We start from the raw sequence: 22731 nt of genomic DNA, 5'->3' as shown, positions 1-22731 counted from the left end.
ATCTTTGGAAGATTACATTTACTTATTAAAATTGACTTTATATTGCCTCTGTATGAGTAACGAACGAGGGAAATTTCAAATCTATACATCCATGGGAATATAGATACATTTTAATGAAGTTTAACACCGGAAACTTTACATTTTCTTTTATTTTTAAGAGTATTATGATCATTGTCAGTTTCTGTACAAAAACATGTTAATGATTTATGTTAATGAATTACTTTATTGCAATTGATAGTTATTATAAAGTCAAACTAGTTTTAAATTCACATATTATAGTGTTGTAGTTATTTGCCTGTAGAGGTTCACAACGATAGGTTATTTATTTAATTATTTTGTTCTATAATTGATGATTTATCCATGTTAGGCTATATTGTGAGGAATAACAGTTATGTCTTTCAATAGAGCAGTTTTACAGGCTTTTATCATGTATCCTGACTCAAATAATCTGCTGATGATCCTGAATGGCTTGTTGAATGAGTGTTGATAGTCTGAGGCTCATCAATATTAACAGATCTGCTGAAAACACTCTTTATTTCATGACAATAGTTCCTGTTTTCACCTCATTTATTATGCTGATGTCTTCAGATCTCCTGTAAATTGACACTTAAAGCTCATTTCATTGGTGTCAACAGACTGAGGGTATTTGATGGTTACTATATGTAGTCTATGTGTATTTCTGTTGTGGTAGAAGTTGTATATGTTCTGTGTTTGCATTTTCTTATATTCATAGAAACTTAGAAAACATGATGGTATTAAAATTCACGGGATTGCATGTGAAGTCCCATGATTCTCTGCTACATGAATATAACAGTGAACTGTTATTAACCCTTATGCATGTATGATAAATGATGTAACAATGTGTTAGTTATAAGTTATAACTGAGACATATCTTCATTTAGCCTAGAGAAATAACCTTGGGGGAGTCAGGACAGTAATGAAGGAAGGATGCCCTCCTCTCGCGTTCATTTGATACATGTTTGTCTCTTATTCAGTGATAGAAAATTGTTTGCCATCACACTGTTTATGCTTTCAACTGTTTTTCTTACCATTATTTATATTTGGGAAAATTGGCATTATTATATTATGTAGTCCATAAGCATAAAACAAACTCGGTAACTTATTTTTGATTTTGGCAGATCAACTCCTCCCACTACAATTCATCATCAGTGAAGCTCCTCCCACATCAGTCACATCATCAATTAAGCTCCTCCCACATCAGTCACATCATCAGTTAAGCTCCTCCCACAGCAATTCTCCAATAAATGCTGTAAATTCCCATCGGCTACAAGTGAAGACGAGCATCAGAGCATCAGGAAGAGCTGAAATCTGCAAAGACTGAGTTTATTAAAGAGGACAGTGAGAACATGAGTGATCCAGAACCCTGCAGAATGAAACACACTGAAGATCCTGAAGAACAAAGAGGTTGGTGTTTATTCTTCATTCATTCATGATGCTGAAGAACATTCATGTTAGAAACATTCAAGCACTTCATCACTTTTAGTGATAAATAGTTAAACTGTGAAATGGCTGCAAAAGTTTTTTTTTTAACAAATGGTCAGTAAAAGGAGGTTTCATATTGATTGTCAACATCAGGTCAAACTAAATTTAAATAGTTTAACAGTTCTATTTTACATTTATTTTATATATGGTTTACAATTTGTTGACCAGTTGACCAGTTCTCAGAGAATCTCCCACAAGAAGAAGCTTTAATCACGGCCGGAGGATCTCAGACAAATTTCAGAGAGAATCCCACCAGTAAACTTTAGAAAATTTGAAAATGAGAGTTTTTCTTTCATTTCAGACCTGATGGAAGTGAAGGAGGAGAGTGAAGAACTGAGTGAAGTGAAGGAGGAGAGTGAAGAACTGAGTGAAGTGAAGGAGGAACATCATGTCAAACCTGGAGGAAAACTTTTGAGTCGCTCAAAGACTAAAAAGACATTTTTAAAGAGGAGAAGAGTCAAGACATCTTTCACCTGCACTCAGTGTGGAAAGAGTTTATCAAGCAAAAAATCTCTTAAGATTCATATGAGAGTTCATACAGGAGAGAAGCCACATGTATGCCATCAATGTGGGAATAGTTTCAGTCAATCATCAAACCTTATTGTTCACATGAGGATCCACACCGGAGAGATGCCGTTCTCATGTGATCAATGCGGCAAAACCTTTCTTAGGGCATCATCCCTGAAGAGACACCTGACAGGTCATACAAAGGAGAAGCCGCATTCATGTTCTGTGTGTGGAAAGTGTTTTTCACTGCTGCTATATTTACAAAGACATCAGAAAAGTCATGCTGATGTAAGAGAGTACATGTGCTTTGAGTGTGAGAAGACTTTTACTACAGGGAGAGATTTAAAACAGCACCAGAGAATTCACACTGGAGAAAAACCTTACAAGTGTTCACACTGCGACAAGAGATTCAGTCTGTCAGCAGATCTGAAAAAACATGAGAGGATCCACACTGGAGAAAAACCTTACAAGTGTTCACACTGTGACAAGAGATTCAGTGACTCATCAAATCTGAAAACACATGAGAGGATCCACACTGGAGAGAATCTGCACACGTGTGATCAGTGTGGAAAGAGTTTCTCTGTTAAAACTAACCTGAAGCGACACATGAAGATCCATGCAGTGGAGAAACCACATCACAGCAGTCTGAGATCACGGTAAGTAGTTCATCTTTATGTGCTGAGAAACAAAAGCTGCTTTTCCACCTTCAGAAAAGGTTCCAGTTGTGTTTCCACTTGAGCTTGGTACAGCACGGCACAATTACAAACCGTTCTCGGCCCTGAACTCAGCACACTTGGCTGACCGTGCCGAACCGTGATGGTTGAATGTGTATAATGTTTAGTATAGTATTTCTCCTGTGTTTTATGCATGTCCCTATGTTTTATTAGCCTACTTATGATTCTTTAGTTATGTTAGAGTAACTTCCAATGTTGATATCCAAAGATGATGTATCACTGCTTTAATGTCTTCAAATACCCTCTTTATTAGTATCAAAATAATCCCCTTTTGATTTTATAATCAATGGTGTACAATGTTTTGATAAATTGCATCATAAATATTTGTACCATACTTTTGTGTAAAGACTGCACAAATTCTCCATGCCAGCATGAACATGCAAATGGTAATAAGATGGAACAAAGACTTTCTCCCAGTCATCTTTGATTGGTCACCTCAACAAAAGGGGTGTGAACTGATAGGACCTTTAAGAGTATCCGATTAGTTCAGATCTGGGCTCAATCTCTTTGAGACCACATTCTCCTGTCTTCTTCCGGCAACTTCATCAAGTTAACTTTGGATTCAACACAGACCAAGAACCCAAACAAACGCTTCAGCGCACTCCTGACAAAAAGCATCAAGAATCTCAAGAATTTCCTGCATCTGGACTTGGTCAGCAACCAAAGTCAATGCAAGTACCCGTCCACAGCCTTTAGATGCGTTATAAGTTATTGTGCCCCTTTAAGGTGACACTGATTCTCTGATGTTTCTCGTAGGTTGTGGTTAACTGATTGTAATCTTGCCATTCTCTTTTCTTTTCTTCTCTCTCTCTTTCTTCACTTTTCCTTAAAAGAAAATCTTAAATTCTAAACAAAACTGTAAGTATTCAACTTCATCTACAATTGCACCAATGGTTAGCAGGTTTCAACATAACAGGATGAAGCTATCTGGATCAATGGAAAATAATTCCATGTGGCAAGTTAGCATCTGCAACCCTCTCTCTCTCCTTGTTGTGAGATGGTGCTGGCTATAATATAAGGGTTTAATAAATGAACCTAGGGTAGGCTACACACACAACTAAACTAAGCAAAAATTGTATACAAAATCAAGAAAGTAAGGAAACCTGTAGGGAGGTGGGTGCCATTTTTGTTTGAATTTGGTTTTCTCCTGGTTATGTGTCATCAGGGAGAAAGGGAACTTTATTTGGAACTATATTACTTTATTTTTTATTTTTTTATGTTTAGGTAAGTTCTGGTTTAAACTGAGTTAGAAACCTTTTTGTTTGTTTTGTTGGCCTTTGCCCCCTCCTGAAGTTTGTTTCCTTTAGTCTTTTTTTTCTTTTTCAATAAATACTTTTCCTAAGCTTATTCATTTTGGATGTGTGCTACTGAGACTGGAGACAAGAAGTTCCTGTGCTCTCTCTCTCCAAAACTTTGTTACTGCTATGCCAAGTACCTCTAGATTAAAAAAGAGGGCTAGCACGTAGCACTAGACATTTTGATGGGTGTAAACCAAGCCCTGGGTATTTTTAAGAAAATGAAAGCTCAGACGGGCGAATCTAGAAACCTTCCCCTTATGTCGTCATAAGGGGAAGGGTTACCTCCCCTTTCTCTTCTTTGCCTGCAAAAAGAATTTGGCCTGCCCTTGAGAAAATGAGCTGCGCGAGCGCGATATGGTTTTTCCTTGAGAGACATCATGGCTTGCAAACGAGTGAAGCATGACAGTTGCTCAGTGTTTAATAGTAGAAATGAACACAAAGCTATTTTTTTAGTTCCTTCATCCGAGCCAGATGATCCAGTGGGTTATGTGAATTTCTGATGTGTAATTGTTCAAGTTCAGACAGATAATCTTTCTCTCAAAGTGGTTCAATACTGTTTATGCATCAGTAAATCAAGCCAGTGACTAAACGATCAACTTCACATCTTACTTAAACTGTGATTTAATAAATATACAGAAAGCGACCAAAGAACAATCCCTTTCCAATCTCCCAAGCTGTCAATCACACAGCGCGAGTTTATCTAGACACTTGCCAAAACTCGTTATAAAATCAATGACGGTTTTATACTGCACAACGAAGCTCTTACTGTACTTACCTCTTTTTTGCATTGGTGAAATCATTAGTGAGAGTGCAGAAACTGCGTTATAATGATAAGATCTTCATTCACGCGATCAACAGGCTGTCATCTGCTCAATGCTCATCACTGCAACCTTTTATGTGAAGGGAGTAGATCTAAATACTTAAAAAACTTCTCACGATTCGTTAATCCCGATAGCTGTAATAGTAAAAACGTATAATAGCTGTAATAGTAAAAGTATTCGAGAGAGTTCCACATGTAATGCTAGATATTTCATATGCAAGCATGTCAGCCAATCACAGCAGTGGGCGTTTACACTGAAGTCTCACACAGACATACCCCTTCAAACAGCGTTCAAATCAGAGGCTAAAATTAGGCTTATCAAATTATAACAAGTTTTGATCTAAAAAACATACTAGCGTAATTCACGTATCGGATTTTCCCAATCCAACCTGCGGAGATATCCGATATCCATGAGTCATGTCTGCGCTTTAATGTTGTCTGCTGAAATGACTCCAAAAGTGATTCCCGCCAGCTAGTCTGCTAGCTGGATGCAAACTGCGGAATGGATTTCCTGAACTGAGGCGCGGCTCAATGAGACACAGAGTTATGAGACACGCCCCCGCTCAGGAAATCCATTCTGTAGTTCGCGGCTAGCCAACATGTCTGCTTTGTGGAAATACTTCACACTGGAAACACCGCAGAGCAAGACAGCTAAATGCAATGTTTGCAAAGCCGTAATTCAGAGCTCTTTGAAGCTCCCTCGCGTCTTACAACACAACAAACGCAATCAAACATTTAAAAAAGCACCACGTTACTGTGCGTTCACACCAAACGCGAATAGCGCGTCAAATTCGCGTCTACCGTGTCTAGTTGGACGCTTGAATATTTTGAATCCATTCACGTGCCCAGAGCGAAATTGACACGCGTAAAAAGCAAAAATTTGAAGCGACATTGACGCACGTCTGAGGCAAAATCCACTTGTCTGTTTGCAACATGGCTGATGTTGATCGAGCATTCATCAAGAGAGTTACAGCATCGGAGCGAGGATCACCCTTCAGATAGTGTGTGTGTAAGATGTTTACACTTTCTTATATTTCAAGACTCAAGTATTTGACATTTTGGGAATGCTAAATATTAATAAAGAATAAATATTGACATGACAGTCAATTTGAAACCCTTACAGTTGCATATTTGTTTTCAGAATGGGTTTTTTCCTGTTAACTGGATTTTCAGTTTTTCTGACTTCCTTTTCTGACCTTATACTTACCTCAAGTTTCCTTTTGGGACACACATGCATACATACGTACATATCATACTTGCCTGTTGAGAGAAGTTTATTTCAGCATCATAGAAAATAAACAATAATGATAATAATAATATGAATGCAAACACAGCTCTGGTATCGGAATAGTATCGGTATCGGCCGATATCCCAATTCAGGTATCGGGATCGGATCGGAAGTGAAAAAATGTGGATCGGTGCATCCCTACATGTATTTCCTTTAGCATATATACTGTACTTCATGCCATTAAACAAACAAAATAGAACCTAACCATCAGCAGAATGTGGCAAAAGGTGAAAACACAAGTTGCTATTTCTTTGTCAAAGTAGAAACAGATTATTTTAAGATTACGTTACGTTTGCTTGCCGCTTCCACTGCTTGCTTTTGGAGGACCATGAGATCTGACATCTTCCTCCTCTGCTCAGTGACGTACTGCTCAATCCACTCGGGTGTCCCAGACTTCGCCTTCTCTTTTTGCCATGTTCTGCTGATGGCTTAGGTTGTGAAGATGAAGGTTGTGAAGATGATGGTCCTGGGCCAACTGGATCTGATGAAGATCCTGAGTGGAAAGAAAGTTTAAAATGTCTACAAATGTTTAAAACTGATAAATCTGGTAAAACCCAGACACTTGTTCAATGGTTCACCGCATGATGGGTTCACAGAGATCATTGACGTTTTGAAACGTCCTTCGGATGAGACGTTAAACCGAGGTCCTGACTCTCTGTGGTCATTAAAAATCCCAGGATGTCTTTCGAAAGAGTAGGGGTGTAACCCCGGCATCCTGGCCAAATTTGCCCCTTGGCCTCTGTCCATCATGGCCTCCTAATCATCCCCATATACTGATTGGCTTCATCACTGTCTCCTCTCCACCAGTAAGCTGGTGTGTGGTGGGCGTTCTGGCGCAATATGGCTGCCGTCGCATCATCCAAGTGGATGCTGCACATTGGTGGTGGTTGAGGAGATTCCCCCCTTCCATGTAAAGCGCTTTGAGTGCCGAGAAAAGCGCTATATAAATGTAATGAATTATTAGGGGTTCAAGCATGAAATGCTGAAACCCTATTGTAATTGTAAGGATTCGTAAAACGCATCGTGCAGGACAAACCGTAAGGCCTAGAGACGTGAAACCTGGCCAGATGGTAGGCCTCAATTTGGGGACAACCTATCAGAGTATGACCCCAATTGGCCCATAGGTGGCGCTACAGCAACCAAAAGTACTAAATCGCGCATAACTCTTAGACCGTTTGTCCCAGGATCAAGTGTCTTATATCGTTGGAATCCTTGGCTCAAGGCGGACAAAATGGCTATCTCCGATTTGCTCGCCCGTCAGGCGCCAATTTCGAGTAAATTGCATTTTTTTGAAAAACCTATTTTTGCGAACTTCTCCTAGGTTTTTGGCCCGATCGGAACCAAACCACTGCAGGAATATTCTCTGGTGTCTGACAATCAATAATCATCCAAATAATTCAAAATTTCAATTAACGGTCGATAAGGGGAACCAAAATATTTGACGGCACCAGGGCCACTTTTACTAAAACGGTTATAAATTGTGAACGGAAAGATATTTTTTTGCTAAACTTGGGGTACATCTTCCTGAGCTCAATCTGAGATCACTTGAAAAAAATCGCAACAATTGGCCACTTGGTGGCACTATAAAACGGTTATAACTTGTGAACGGAAAGAGATATTTTCGCAAAACTTGGGACACATGTTCATGAGCTCATTCTGAGGTCATTTGAAAAAAAATCATGACAATTGTCCACTTGGTGGCACTATAAAATGGTTATAACTTGTGAGCGGAAAGAGATATTTTCGCTAAACTTGGGACACATGTTCATAAGCTCAATCTGAGTTGACATGAAAAAAATTGTGACAATTGGCCTATTGTTGGCGCTATAACAGTGAAAAAAATCATGAAAATAGCTATAAGCGCACCCAACTGTTAGTCTACTGAAAATTGGCATGCAGTGTCTTTGTCCAGGGTGCCATGATAGTCTATGAGAACATTGGTGTATCTCAAAAAACTCAGTATACGTCATTGACACAATGCCAGTGTTTTTTCACAGGAGTGACCTCCTAAGACTCCTGAATCCTTGCCGAGTCCAACAATACCAAACATGCCAGGTTTCGCCTTATGGTTTTTGTAAGTGTCATTTAGAGCTTTAAAAAATTGTGTTTATCTTCAAAGCCGTTAGTCCGACCGAGACAACAACAAAAAAACAACGAAAATTTGAAAACATAGGTAAATAGCTAAACAATAACGCCAAAATGTTAAAATTATGATAGGAACTGACAAAAAAATGAATTAAATCCAATCAATTTCACCCATGGATCATTTTGATGCTCTCACATGTTTGAAACGAACAATGATGGATTGTGATGGAATTTGTTTTGAATTGGGACTGGCGAATCCCCGTCCATACTGTCAATGACCATTCGCAAAGACCCGCCCACTTTAGTTACTGTTGCTATGTCTGACAAGCGACGCCACTCTCACACCACACCAAGTTCTCACGCAGTGAAAAATACATTGCGGATCAGAGAGAAGACTGCGCGCTGACAGACAAGTACTTTTGATATGAAACAAATGGCGCTTTTCCACTACACAGTGTAACACAGTGTACTTTTTCCACTGTATAAAAGTTGTACCTGTACCTGCTTCCAGGTACTTTTTTTCGTACCACCTCCGGCGAGGTTCTAAGCGAGCTGGGGCGAGCTGAGGCGATACTAAAATGTGACGTGAAAACACGGCAGACTGCTGACTGGTCAGAGAGAATCGTCACTATTCACTGCGTCATCATTGCACGCGCCAGACGGAGTATCCTGAATAAAAAACAGCAAAAACAAAAACATCCAAAAACAGCATACACTCGATTTCCTCCTTTGTCCTGTGTGTGTGGCAGCGGATGTATCTCGCGTAGAAGATTAAGTCACAGCAGTTTCCTGCGGCGTCGCTATGACGACCAGGTACTATTGTGGAGGTACTATCTGCAATGGAAAACGGAGCGAAAAGCGAGTCGAGTCGAGTCGAGTCGAGTCGAGTCGAGTTGAGCTGGTACTGGTAATGGAAAAGCGGCAAAAGTCTCACCTTTCAAATGTAGTCACTTTTTAGAGACATTTAAACAATAAATACTGTTTTGTGACTCTTTAATGTGTCAAGTCAAGTTTATTTGTATAGCGCTTTTCACAATACAGATTGTATCAAAGCAGCTTCACAGTATTAAATTAAAATAATACAACAAAGTTTGTTTCAAGAGGAATTTATTGATTGATAAAATTAAATTAAATATCCCCAAAATATCCAGATCTGACAGATCGCTGTAGACTCGAGGCTCAGTTAAAGCTGCTCGTGAACCAATCATCTCTTCCTTCTAGTTAATTTATAGCATTAAAATAAACATGAATGAACATAAAAGGAATGTTGTTTTAAAGTGCTAAGACGTCAGTACACTTTGTTTTTCAAATTTAAATCCTCCAATGTTAATCTACTAACTCTCCTGACTGCTTTGTGGGACAAAATGGCGGATTATGATTAGTCAGATCGCCTGTCAATCAAACTCCCTGCAAATGGTCAATTGAGAATGCCCGTGCGCACAATCCTGATCTAATCGGCAACTTTGCAGTTGCACATAGGAAAGCCCGGAAAATCCCGCTATAATGTAAGAGAGCATCTTTTTTATGTATTTGGACCTTGGCCTAACAATGTGTTATGGTGCGCTGTCACCAGTGTTTTTTTGTTTGTTTGTTTTTTGGTGAGCGTAGGCTCCTCCTGATTTTGTTAGTCATCTCATCTCTAATATGCTGTGTATGATCATATCCTGCCCTATTCATGGTAGCTTACTCGCGGACATTGCGTCATCAATGTCATCAATTGCGTCATCAAGGGGCCCGCCTTGATAATCCTACTTAAGGGCCCGGTGTTGGCTTGTTACGCCACTGAATATAATTGTCTAAACTCCTTATCAAAATAACATATTTACAACAAATTTGACACATATATATGGGCACACTTTGAGTACTACTAATAAAAGTGGTGGAGATCAGGCAAGACTGTAAGAAGACTCAGGCAAAAAGGTGCTATAACTGTCAAAAAGCTTTGAAAACCATATATTTCCTATGTTAAATGGCCTGTATTGGCTGTAAATGGTATTTTCCATCATATATGTCAGTGGTTAAATGCTTGCTAAATAAAACTTAATAACTTTTGATGCTTTTGTTCTTAAAGGCCTTAAAGGCCTTAACAGCTTGAACCCAGATAAATGCTTGTTGCAGCTTTAATTATTATTATTATTATTATGAGGCAACGAAGCCTCATTTACTGAAATCACGTGAATTTCACAGTTTGATTCACGCTCTGAACCACTGATTTGAATCAAAAGATTCATAAAGGTGTCTGAGCTTCATGAAGCAGTGCTTCGAAATCACCCATCACTACTTTAACTACATGAGAAAGACATGATTAGCAAGTTGTTTGCATAAAATAGTCCATTAAAACTCACTTGATTTAATGTTTCTTTTAGACCTGATGGACGTGAACAAGAAAAGAAAAACAGAAGTAAAAAAAATCTGTCTCCTGCCCTCAGTGTAAAAAAAACACTTCACATCACTTCTGTTTCTCATTCTGGAGAAAGACCATTTAACTGATCAGTGCGGTAAACAGTTTCATTGGGCGTCAGTCCTGAAGAAACACCTGAAGATTCACACAAAGGAGAAGATTCATTCGTAATATTACAGCAGAAAAGACACGGCGGTGTGTGTTTCAGGGCTGAAGTCCTTTACTACAGAAGATGAACTGAAAGAGTGCCAGAAAATTCACACTGGAAAAATTTTTTTTTATAATTTTGAAGGCAAAGTTCAGGAGCTGAAGAAGAGGCCATATTACTTTTAAGAGAGACATGAATGTGATTTTAATTTTTAATGTTTTTCATCAGAACATCTAGTTTATCTTCCACTTCTACTCTTCCATGCAAATACAAGATATACTTTCATGGATCTTTGAAACTGGACACTTCTCTCTCTACTTCTCTTCTCTTATAAGTCAGTAAAGAGTGATATCGGTCTCATTCGCTTTCAATTCTAATGTTTGTATTTGCTTCATGTAATTATTGATTAAACTCTTTAGTCATTTTATCAACATCTCATTGTTACTGTCCTTTTTATTTTCTGCTGATTCTGGTTGAATCAGGAATAATTTCAGTTCTGAAAGCCATGAAGAAGCCTGATATAATTGCTTTTTGAGCTTCTCAATAGAGCTTTTAAATTCCTAATAAATGATATTTCACCACACACACATGACTGACATTGAATAAGATTGCTTTCTGTTTACATTATTAACAGTTTCATATCCAGTATCATATATACATTTCAAAGAGTTTGTTCTAGTCAGTTTGAAGTTCATTCACACCATGAGGCTTCATGAAGTCAGAACAATCACTATGAACTTTAAACAACACCAGCCCCGGCTCCAGCTCTGAGATGTATGGTGGGCCAAGTGAAAATCCTAGTTTTAACATTAGATTATTTTTTAATCAATGAGTAAATCGAACAAAGATCAGGTCTGGGGCCCCTGGGCTTGAGTTTATGTTCGGGCCCTACATATGCTCCAAATGACCTTAAAGCTGCATTAGGTAACTTTGGTAAAAATGTATTTTTTTTACATATTTGTTAAAACTGTCATTATGTCCTGACAGTAGAATATGAGACAGATAATCTGTGAAAAAATCAAGCTCCTCTGGCTCTTCCCAGTGGTCCTATTGCCATTTGCAGAAATACACCGCTCCCGGTAAGAAACAACCAATCAGAGCCAGGAGGAATATCTTAGCAGTGTCAATCAAGCTCGTGTACGCGCACCCCTCTCTTGCACAGTGTGTACCGGTGTTAGGCAGGTGACACACTGGCTGCGTGGCGTGACGTTTTCCATGTCTTTGCACACCAGAAGCGTGTCTGACGCGGCGCTGCTGCTGCTAGGTGACATATGATAAGCATCATTGGTGATATATTCAACATATGAGGAGAGAGTTGTGGAAGGCCTATACTTCATTTTAAACATAAATATATAGCAGCAAAGACAACGTCGGCAGTGTGGACGGCAAAATAGGCTACATAATATTTCGTTCTGTATTGACAGGTGCAGTATTTGAAAATCGATAATATTTAGTAAAATTACATTTATATTTGCATTTATGTCAAAACCTAGACACTTTTAAACATCAAAATGACATTTATTAATATGTATTCGTGTCAAAATGACATATAAACAGATTTTCCTATTCAATTTTGCATGGAAACGCTTCCAAGACGCTTCATTATTATTTATTTTGATATGGACATAACAATAGCATTGGACGCACCAGATACAGTGTTTTAAGTGTTATAGCAATACTGCTAATTTGCAACACTTGTCCATAGGAGACTACATATTTCATAAAACACAACAATGCGATATACAAAACATAGTGCAAAACAGTAACAATACACATCATCAATATTCATTTCATACAGCATTACCATGTGTGCAGATTTGACTTGATTTCAGCCACCGTTTCAAACCTCTATCAAAGGTAATCATGTCTGTCTGCAGTTTTAAGTCACTGGGCAGAGAATTCCATAGTCTCGATCCATTAAAGGAGAAACTGGACTGACCAAAGGATTTAGTAAATCTTGGCACTACACAGTCACCACTGACTGAGGCTCTGGTGGACGGTCTGAGTGAGCCCTGACGTCTAATAATGAGAGCTGAAAACAGCGGCGACACATGATTGTTCAAACATTTAAAAACCAATTTCAGAGTACTGAAATGTATAAAATTTTCGAAAGTAAAAAGATTATGTCTACTAATAATGTCACAGTTATGTGATCTCATAGGTTTTCTGGCATATATCTTGACTGCCTGCTTGTACAATGAAACAGCCGGCTTGAGTGTGGACGCAGATGTTTGTGACCAGGATGTGATGCAATAAGACAGATGTGATAAAATCATTGAATGCATGTATAACATGGCGGCCTGATTAGACAGATCCCTCCTGATAAAACGAAAACAATTCAAATTGGACTTGACCTTTTTACAAACATATTTGACTTGACTTTGAAATTTAAGGTTGTTGTCAAGAATAATTCCCAGATATTTGGTCTCTTTTACTTCTTGAATAGTTTCATTATTTATGCTTACTTCAAATATTCTGTCAGAGGGTCTTGTTTTAACTGTGAAGCAGACAGCAACAGTTTTCTTCACGTTTAAAGTTAAATGGGATGACTCTAACCATTTAGAGATGTCTACTAGGGCAAGTGTCAACTGCTGTGCTGCCAGAGCTGATGTTTTTGCAGATAGATGGATAACTGTATCATCTGCGTACAACTGGCAGTTGGCACCCTTGCAGCTATCAGGGAGGTCATTGATGTACATTGTGAACAACAGTGGCCCCAGTACAGATCCCTGAGGAACCCCCATGTTATTAGGGCAAAGAGCTGACATCACCCCATTAACCTTAACGCACTGTTGCCTTCCTTCCAGATATGATTGCAACCAGGCCAGAGAACTAGGTGACATTTTAAATTGCTGGAGTTTATTAATTAGCACCTTGTGATCCACCGTATCAAAGGCCTTTTTTAGGTCTAGAAATACAGCACCAACTACCTGCCCTTTGTCTAGAGGCCCCTTAATTTTCTCTATCAAATAACAGTTAGCTGTTTCGGTGCTGTATTTGCGCCTAAAACCAAACTGTTGTGGATGCAGCAGCTGGTTTGACTCAAGATGTTCAATGAGTTGTTCAGCAATTACCTTCTCTAAGATTTTGGACACGACAGGTAGAATTGCAATAGGCCTGTAATTGTTGGGTGTATCCTTTCCTTCTGACTTGTGGATGGGTGTTATTACAGCGGGCTTCCAGCACTTTGGGAATGTATTTGATCGAATAGAGAGATTAACTAAATATGTAATTGGTTGTAGCAGACTGTCCTGATGTTTTTTAATCAAGGTCATGCTTAAATTATGGATGTCTTTTGCCGCGGAGTTGTTCATATTTGTGATTATCTTTTTAACTTTATCAGGAGAGACCTCTTGGATTTTAAACATGCCTACGTTAACTAAGCTAAAATCTTCAACACATGTCACCCTATTTTTAAATTTATTTGCTAATTCCTGCACAGAGTCAATAAAATAATTATTAAAAACATTTGCCATTGATTCATTGTTATTGACAAGAGTGCCGTCCACTTTGATGGACTCTATTATGTTGTGCTTTTTCTTTGCAGGGTTGGTTAAATTGTTAATATGTTGCCATAATTTAAAACTACTGCCATTGGCCTCTTCTATTTTTTTAGTAAAAAAGTTGGTTTTGGCTTTACGCAAATTGCTTATGACTTGATTTCTAAGTGCGGTATAGATTAGATGATCTGTTCTGTTTCTTGATTTCAGAGACTTTTTGCGTGCAGTGTCACGTTGTTTCATAATGTGCCAAATATCTGCATTAAACCAAGGAAGGGAGTGTTTTTTTGGTTTACTTGTCCATGTTTTAGTGAACTTTTTTATCGTATTACTCAGTGTAGTGACAAAGATATCAGCACTTTTGTTCACATTACACTCTTTCATAACATTATCCCAGCTCATTTGGTTCAGTTCTTCTTCAAAATTATTTTGTTTTGCTTTTGGAATTCCTGTTTTCTGTATTTTTGTTTCTTGGTTATAATAAGTCAATCGTTTTTTGCCCAATTTCCTAACAATTAAGGTCATGTTATGATCCGAAAGCCCAGTAATGAGGTTATATGTTTTTGTTATTCTTTCAGGCCTATTTGTAAGAATCAGATCAATCAGCGTCTTACTACTTCTAGTGATTCTGGTAGGTTTATCTATAAGCTGTTTATATTTAAATTTATCTACTAGAGCCTTTAATTTAATTTTACTACTTTTTTCCAGCCAGTTTATGTTGAAGTCGCCCAATATTATGCTTTCAGAGCAATCCATATTTGAAAGAAAGCTCTTGAGTTCATTGTAAAAATGCACACTGTGTGAGGGTGGATTGTAAATAACACATAAATTAAATGACATAGTTGTAGACAAAATAATTCTTAATGCAAGGCCCTCCAATTTCACATTAGTAGTAACCTCTTCACATTGAAACTGATCTCTGATGTATATTAACACCCCCCCGCCCCTTCCTTGTTCCCGATCTCTTCTAAAGCACTTGTAGCCTAGTATATTAATTAAATTTGTTGAAGTACATTGATTTAGCCAGCTTTCAGATATGCATAAAAAATCCAAATTCGAATCAGTTAATAAGTTATGTATTTGGTCTATTTTTGGTAGAATACTTCTAACGTTGAGGTGTCCACCTAGTATTCCTTTGGGTTTTGTTTGCGGATTCCATATGACTTGCGCATGATTTACAGTCTGGAAAAACTTGAGCTGCCTCTGCTTCACTGTTGCGCAATTTGAAGTTTTGACACCTGCGGGACACCGTCTTTGTGTACTTTCCGCACCTGCCACAGAAGCACAGCAGGGTGCCTGACCCCCGACAATATGATCGTTGGATGGATCAAAACTCACCGGCGTAGTGAGACAAACGATGTCCGATGTGTCCCGCGGCTCCGTTGCACCAGGAGACATCAGGCGGTATGGGCCGACACACGTCTCTTCGCTCGAGGTTTGGACAACTAGCTGCCGCCTCACCACGGAGGCAGAAGCCCCGGCTGTTTCAGCAAACCCACAGATGGACTTAGTAGGTTTCACCCGACTGGATCCCGTTACAGCGACAGGCGAAGCCCGTTCACTCGCTATATCGTCCTCTGATGTATACGATGAACTCCGGTGAGATAGCGATCCACGGCAATCCTGGAATGCTGCATCCTCGTCCAAGTAACCAGTTGACGAGGGCATCCCGAGCTGTGGAGAGGGCAGTGCGGCGCAGCCGGTAGACTCGCCGCTACTCCTTGATAGATCCGTCCAACTGTTCATCGGTGCCGCCGCGCTCTCCGGGGAAATAGAGGAGTCGAGGTGAGTGTTTAACTCAAACGTGTGGCGTAAAGTAAAAGTGCGTACCTGTAAGTTTCCTGCTGTACTCTTGCTGTGATTTGATGCGATGATATGGGGGCTATCTGATGTTGGCCCAGTTGTCGGCCCGGGGCATTGGTGAATGTCCCCGGACAGTAAAAGGCAGATGGTAATTATTAGAGCGAGGCTCTGCTGCGATTTTAGGACCGATTTGGAGTGCTTTCTTACTTTGCTGTGCAAGTGTGGATAAATAAACGTAACAGCCAGAACGTACCTTCCAAGTCCAAAATGTTTGGTGGCTTTGATTTTTGCAGTGTCCCCTGATGTAAGCTTAATGCTATTAGAACTGTAAGAGTCATTCAGAATTTGACCAGTATCTATGTATAGAAAGTTATTTGCGAGGAGTGCATAAGCAAAGAGTGCCGCAGCTATACCTGCCACACCCGGCGCCGCCATGGCCATCTGACACGCTTGCGTGTCACGTGAAAAATAGGCGTCGGTTCTATTTCTAGCATGCACGCGTTTTCCGCGCGTCTCACGCAGGCAGTGTGCAAACTCTAACCTGTTAACATGGGAGCCGAAATAAAAACGGACACGCCACGCAGCTGAGACGCTTACGCCACGCATCCAGTGTGTCACCGGCCTTACAATATATTCAGTTTCTGAAATATTTGGTTCCAGTGGGTGGGGCTATCATGAATATTCATGAGATCAAATCGCGGGCGGGGCGACCAACAGGCGAGTAGCTACAGGCGAGTGGAAAAGAAATTATTAGCGAGTGCCTCAGATCGCGTTTAGCTCTAAATTGAAACTGAGCTATAAGCATTTTCACATATATAGGAACTTGTGGTTAAATGTTTTTCTCTTAGCGCTGTGAAGTAGGGCTGGGAATCACTGGGTACTTCACGATACGATACGATACGATACTCGATACATTGTTCACGATACCGATAATATCACGATATGGCGATACTGCGATAATCGATATATTATCAGTAATAACTCACAATATATCATGTTTTAAGAAATAAAAAGTTTTTTTTTTAATTAGGAAAATGAATCTCCATTTATTTTTTTGGATGAAACACAATAACAAAAACAACTTGTGTCTTATCAGTTGCAACAAAATTATTTTTGTTTTGCTCGCAGATGATTTTTTTTCACTCGGGAGAAATCGAGTGGAATCGATGATGCTCGCATGGTCGTGGCTCGCAGCGTGTGAGAGGAATTACGAGCGGAGCCGAGCACGTTACGAGCACCTCCCGACAATTTTTAAACATGTTTTTTTTTCACCAGCTGTCCCCTATTGCCATAATTATACACAACCACGTCGATGGGGCTATACCTCAGTGGCAGCAACCATACAGCGTGCGCATACACTGTCACACACACATGCACACTTTTCTCTCTCTCTCTCTCTCTCTCTCTCTCTCTCTCACAAGTTTTTATGTTGAAAGGAATGGCTACTGTTCTCTGCTTTTCAACAAATCATTTGCACACACATTTATGACATTTTTCTATCTGAAGCTTTGCCTGCATGCAACATGACGGTCTCTGTGTTTAGCGCGAAAGCCCACGTGATTGCTGCCGGCTCGGGATAAAATTCGTGCAGGACAGTCGTGCCGTGTACCAGCTGCTTTGACGCGATTATCAGTTAAACTGACTCGCAACGTGTGCAATATCACGACCTCCCGAGTGTCCGAACTCGCACCGTGTACGCCCGCCATAACGGCTTTTAAGATCGATACTTGGCAAGAGCGCATCGAGAATCGATCGCGGGAGAAAATATCGCGAGATATCGCCATATCGATATTTTGGCGCACCCCTACTGTGAAGTAACAGTGTCGCATGATCACGATCGGCTCGCGCTGCTTTGGTCCAAACTGATAAACAACGGTCCGTCGACCACACAATAAGGAGTAGCTCAGTTTCGTTCCGCTTGCATTACGTTTGCCATTTGATGTCGTACAATGTTGTGGTCGCGCCAGCGTCTCTTACATCCCGCCTACATTTGAAATAACGAAATTTTGGTCGGCAGGAAAAATTATCCAACGAACCGTTCGGTTTGAAAATGCGTACCGAACACCGAACCGAATTTGGCTAGGTATACATCCGCGCTAAAATATCAAGGTGAAAGATCATAGCTTGCGTAGTATAGACCCGGCTCCCAACCCAACTTTGAGAATAGATTAACGCCAATATTTTTTTTATCGCCCGATAAGAGTCTCACGTTAACGCAGCACGTTAGCACCGATAACGGCCCACCACTAATTTATATATATATATATATATATTAGGGCTGGGGGAATTAACGCGTTAATCTTTGCGATTAATTTTAAATGTTTAACGCGTTAAAAAAAAATAACGCAATTGACGCAGCACTTTTTTTTTTGGCCTCGTTTTAATGATTTCCTGTTGCGTCTGCTATTAAAAAGGCAGAAATATGCCGTCCCGCCCCTCCATGTTCGGCGGTCAGGTTTCATTCTCGGGCAGCTTTCATGAGCGGGTCTTTTCCGCTCGGTATGTGCGTTGCGCTCTGTGCTCCGCGCGCACGCGCGCGTGAGTGTGTGTGTGTGTGTGTGTGTGTGTGTGTCGGTCGGTCGGCGCGCTCTGTGCTCCGCGCGCGCGCGCGTGTGTGTGTGTGTGTGTGTGTGTGTCGGCTCGCTCTGTCGTTAATGGCCCAGCAGCGGCGAGCTCTCCGTTCCGTGTGTGTGTGTGTGTGTGTGTGTGTGTGTCGGCGGCTCTGTCGTTAACGGCCCAAAGGCTTCAATCATGTACTAAGCACTGGAAAAGTAAAGTCCACTCAAGTAACGTGAAATTTCTCTGTTGACTTCTGTTTGCTGAGCTGGTATAGCCATGCTGGGCAACAATGGTAAAATGACCTGCTCTGATCACATGCTCTGGTAATAATAGCTTTGTAGGACTATATTTTGTTTTAATAATTAATAAAATAATAATAATAATAATAATCTGTTAAATTGATTATGTTGATTGATTATTGAAAAAGAATAATATATTGATATATTGATGTTTAATATTTTAATATAGGGCTATTTTCTGTTCCCTTTTTTTCCTGTGTTGTTTAATTAGGTGATTCTAAGTTTAAATATTGATGATTACAAGCTTGGGGGAAGCGCAATTAATTGCAATTAATTACAGAAATTGTGCAATTAATTAGTTAATTTTTTTTAATCGATTCCCAGCCCTAATATATATATATATATATATATATATATATATATATATATATATATATATATATATATATATATATATATATCAATTAGTGGTGGGCCGTTATCGATGTTAACGTGCTGCGTTAACGTGAGACTCTTATCTTGCAGACAAATACACCACATGAATTCCCATCCCTTTGGATGCTGTGTGGTAATGTTTGACATTGTCACTTTGTGGTTGGAGTGCCTTTGCTGGCCATAAATTCACTTTGGTAGAAGAAAAGAAGATTAATAAAAAATAACAGACCAACATTTTGAGTATCTTCATACATTTGTCCTTACCTTACAACCTTTCTGCAGTGAAGCAGTTTGCCTCGGCTTTCACCAAAGGAGTGTACATACAAAATTCTCCTTTCTTTGGGATATATCATCTGTCAAGATGGGGTCATGAATTAATGACTCACATTTAAGCCTTTGTAGTTTACAGAGAAGGATGGAGAAAAAAAAATAACAAACCAGGAGTGTCCAGTGGTCATTCTCGTTAACTGACCCCACCAGCACATCTGCAGCATACAGGTATAAATGTGGCATTCCAATAACAGATTACCAAATTATCTGAGAACATGAAAGTTACTTGTATGGGATCAGGATTTTTTGTTTTTTACCCTTTTCATCAAACTGGCCTTCCTCTTCCAAATATTTGTGGCTTGAAAGGAATCCAGGACAAATGCCCTGCCTGAATAATTCCTCACAAGGCAGGTCAGGTACGCATTAATGACCTGTGGTCAAAAAGAAGGATGACCGACTTGCAAGGTATAACTGTATGACTACAGAATATGGTCTATTCTAAAAGCAAAATGACAGTGAACTACAGGAAATTGAATCAATCATGTTAACTGCAGCACAAACCTCACTTTCAAGTTTCGCCCCAGGTTTGAGGCGTTCCAAATCCCAGGTAAAGACCTTGTACGGGCCAACTTTGCTACAAAGTTTCCCACCCATTTTCCTTGCCCATATGTCTTGCAACACTACAGAGAGACAGAAGAAAATCTTGAACAAATGTTATTTACATGTAGGAGATATAAATTATGAAGGAAAACACGTACAACACATACCTGAAGAACAAGGTATTTGGGGGGAATGCTGTACGACCGATTGGGTGGCAGGACTGAAGGTAGGATGAGGTGCAAGTCCAGGTAAAGGTGGAGACTGGTTGGCAGGACTGGAGGTAGGCTGGGGAAGTTCTGTGCCCTTCTAAGAAGGACATATTTTTCATTTTTAGAAATGCAATGGGGAACCTTTCCAGATTTTTTAAACTCGTACAAGGTTTGAAACATTTGCTTATCCATACTGACAGCCAAAATGACAAATCCAACAAAAGATAGGTAGGCTTATTTATATGAATTGTGATTGAGACTCGTTATTCTTTTAACACATCTCCATAGATAATTGTTGAATGCTTCACTAACTATATGTAATGAATGTAATTTTTGTATTGGCCAGAGCTGTGTTCAATAAAGAATTAAACAGAAATTCAAGTCACAAAAGAACTTTCTCATGTGTGGTTGATCATGGGCATATAATTAAAAAAGTAATTTAAAGAAGAGCATATACCATGCTAATAATATAATACAATATACATAAAGTAAACTAAATCAAACACTATCTATACTGTTTAAATTTGATAAACAAAAAGTATCTCCCTCAACATATTTCTGTGTAAAATGTTTTTTTTATTTTATTCTTGCGTTCATTAACTGAAAAACTCCTCGCTCATCCAAGAACAAACTCCAGCATATTCAGTTGTCAGACATGACTGGATCTTCAAACGGCACAGGGTTCTGTGGTCAGATTAAACTAAAAAAATAGCTTTTTGCCAGCAAACACGCTAGATGGGTTTGGTGCACACAAGGATAAAAAGTACCCCATGTGTACAATTTAATATACCATTGAATCTGACAATGAAACAGTATATCTAATTATATTTCTGTTGTCCTCTTATTCGAAAGACTCAGTCAAAGGAAAATACAGTCAAAGGATACCGGAGTGCTGCACACTCTAGACATGTGGCATGGTTCCAAAAACTTGGGCAAGAAGATACATGCTGTAAGTTTTTTGATTAAAAATTTACTTGTCAAACTTGTATATTTTTTATCCAATATATATATATATATATATATATATATATATATATATATATTTAATTTTTTTTGTATATTTAGGCAGGGCAGCAAAGGGGTTGTTCCATTCTTCTGCAGTGGAACAAGGATGTCTGCAATCATTTCTGGTTCTGCTGCAAGATGGCTGAAAACTATGATGACTTTTTCGTGAGTAATACTATCACTCAACCAAACATACTAGATTAAATTTTCTTTGATAATACTTCAGCACTCAGGTGTTGTTGACGTGGGGTAAAAACAACAGGTTTGTGTAGAACTTGATATTGTTCATTACTGCATGGGAAATGTATTACAGTTATCAAATTAATACACATCCGCCAACAGTGAAACATTGTGGAAAAAAAATGCAACTACTATACAAATTGTATGTTTAATTATTCTAAAAGTAATTTAAAACTCTTAGAACATGTGGATTGGCCTTCTTCACCATCTCACGGGAGAGCACGAGTGGTCACTGTATGCCTGTCGGTATGGTCCCTTGGAGGAGCACAGAGACAAGGGGTGGATAGAGAAGGGGTCCGTGGCATCAGGATTTATCAGAAATCATTCTCAATGAACGCTGGCTGAAGGACGTACACAAGTACTTGCACTTTAGGTATGATTATGCTTATTAATTTTCTTGTCATGTCGCCTGTAAAACACTATTCATTGGTATTACCTATATTACTGTTGTGAAAAAATGTATATAATCTTACAGTTCTCACTGAATTTGTAGGTCAACCGCTGAGCTGGAGTCTTTTCATAATCATATCTTGATGTATGCCAGCAAGCGCTTCAGTTTCAGCCCTACTGTATATGAAGCCCGAATCTTACTGGCTGGCCTGGATTATAACAACCATGTTCACAGACCACCCAAGAGAAGGTCTGATGGCTCCATAGAGTATGTAATATGCATAATGTCTTATCAAGAGGAGGATATCACTGTCCCCATTAACGGATGCTGGCAGAGCCGAGAGGGAAATTACTTGTGCCCTAAAAGGGGTTCCAATCGCTTTGGGGATGTAACCGTGTCTCGGTCTGAGAATGACTTTCGAGTCATTCGGTCCGAACTCAAGACATGCAGGGCTAACAGATAGCGCGTGCAAATCCCCCACACGTTTAACTGAAGACAGAGCTATCAGAAAAACGGTTTTAAGCGACAGGTACTTTAAATCCACGGATTCGAGCGGTTCAAAGGGAAAAGCCTTCAGGGCCTCCAGGACCAAGGACAGATCCCAAATAGGAACCGAGGGGGGCCGCGGGGGATTCATCCGTCTAGCTCCTCTGAGGAAACGGATAATGAGCTCGTTCCTTCCTATTGCCCGGCCGC

The 22731-nt window shown here is 39.5% G+C and overlaps 2 protein-coding genes across 4 annotated transcripts in view; both read left to right on the top strand.

Annotated features, from left to right (window-relative positions):
- The window catches only part of LOC309500856 (uncharacterized protein), a 134769-nt gene extending 123723 nt beyond the window's left edge, over window positions 1-11046 (top strand). The window contains exon 3 of the mRNA XM_082172620.1: window positions 10602-11046. Coding sequence (XP_082028746.1) covers window positions 10602-10725 — 124 coding nt within the window. The 3' untranslated portion in view covers window positions 10726-11046. The remainder of the gene's footprint in view (window positions 1-10601) is intronic.
- Window positions 1-22731, top strand: part of LOC309498809 (uncharacterized protein) — a 266922-nt gene that overhangs the window by 93830 nt on the left and 150361 nt on the right. The window lies entirely within an intron of this gene.

Source organism: Leuciscus leuciscus (assembly GCF_965113295.1).
Source record: "Leuciscus leuciscus genome assembly, chromosome: 1".
Classification (NCBI taxonomy): Eukaryota; Metazoa; Chordata; class Actinopteri; order Cypriniformes; family Leuciscidae; genus Leuciscus; species Leuciscus leuciscus.
This window is presented reverse-complemented; position numbering and strand designations above follow the sequence as displayed.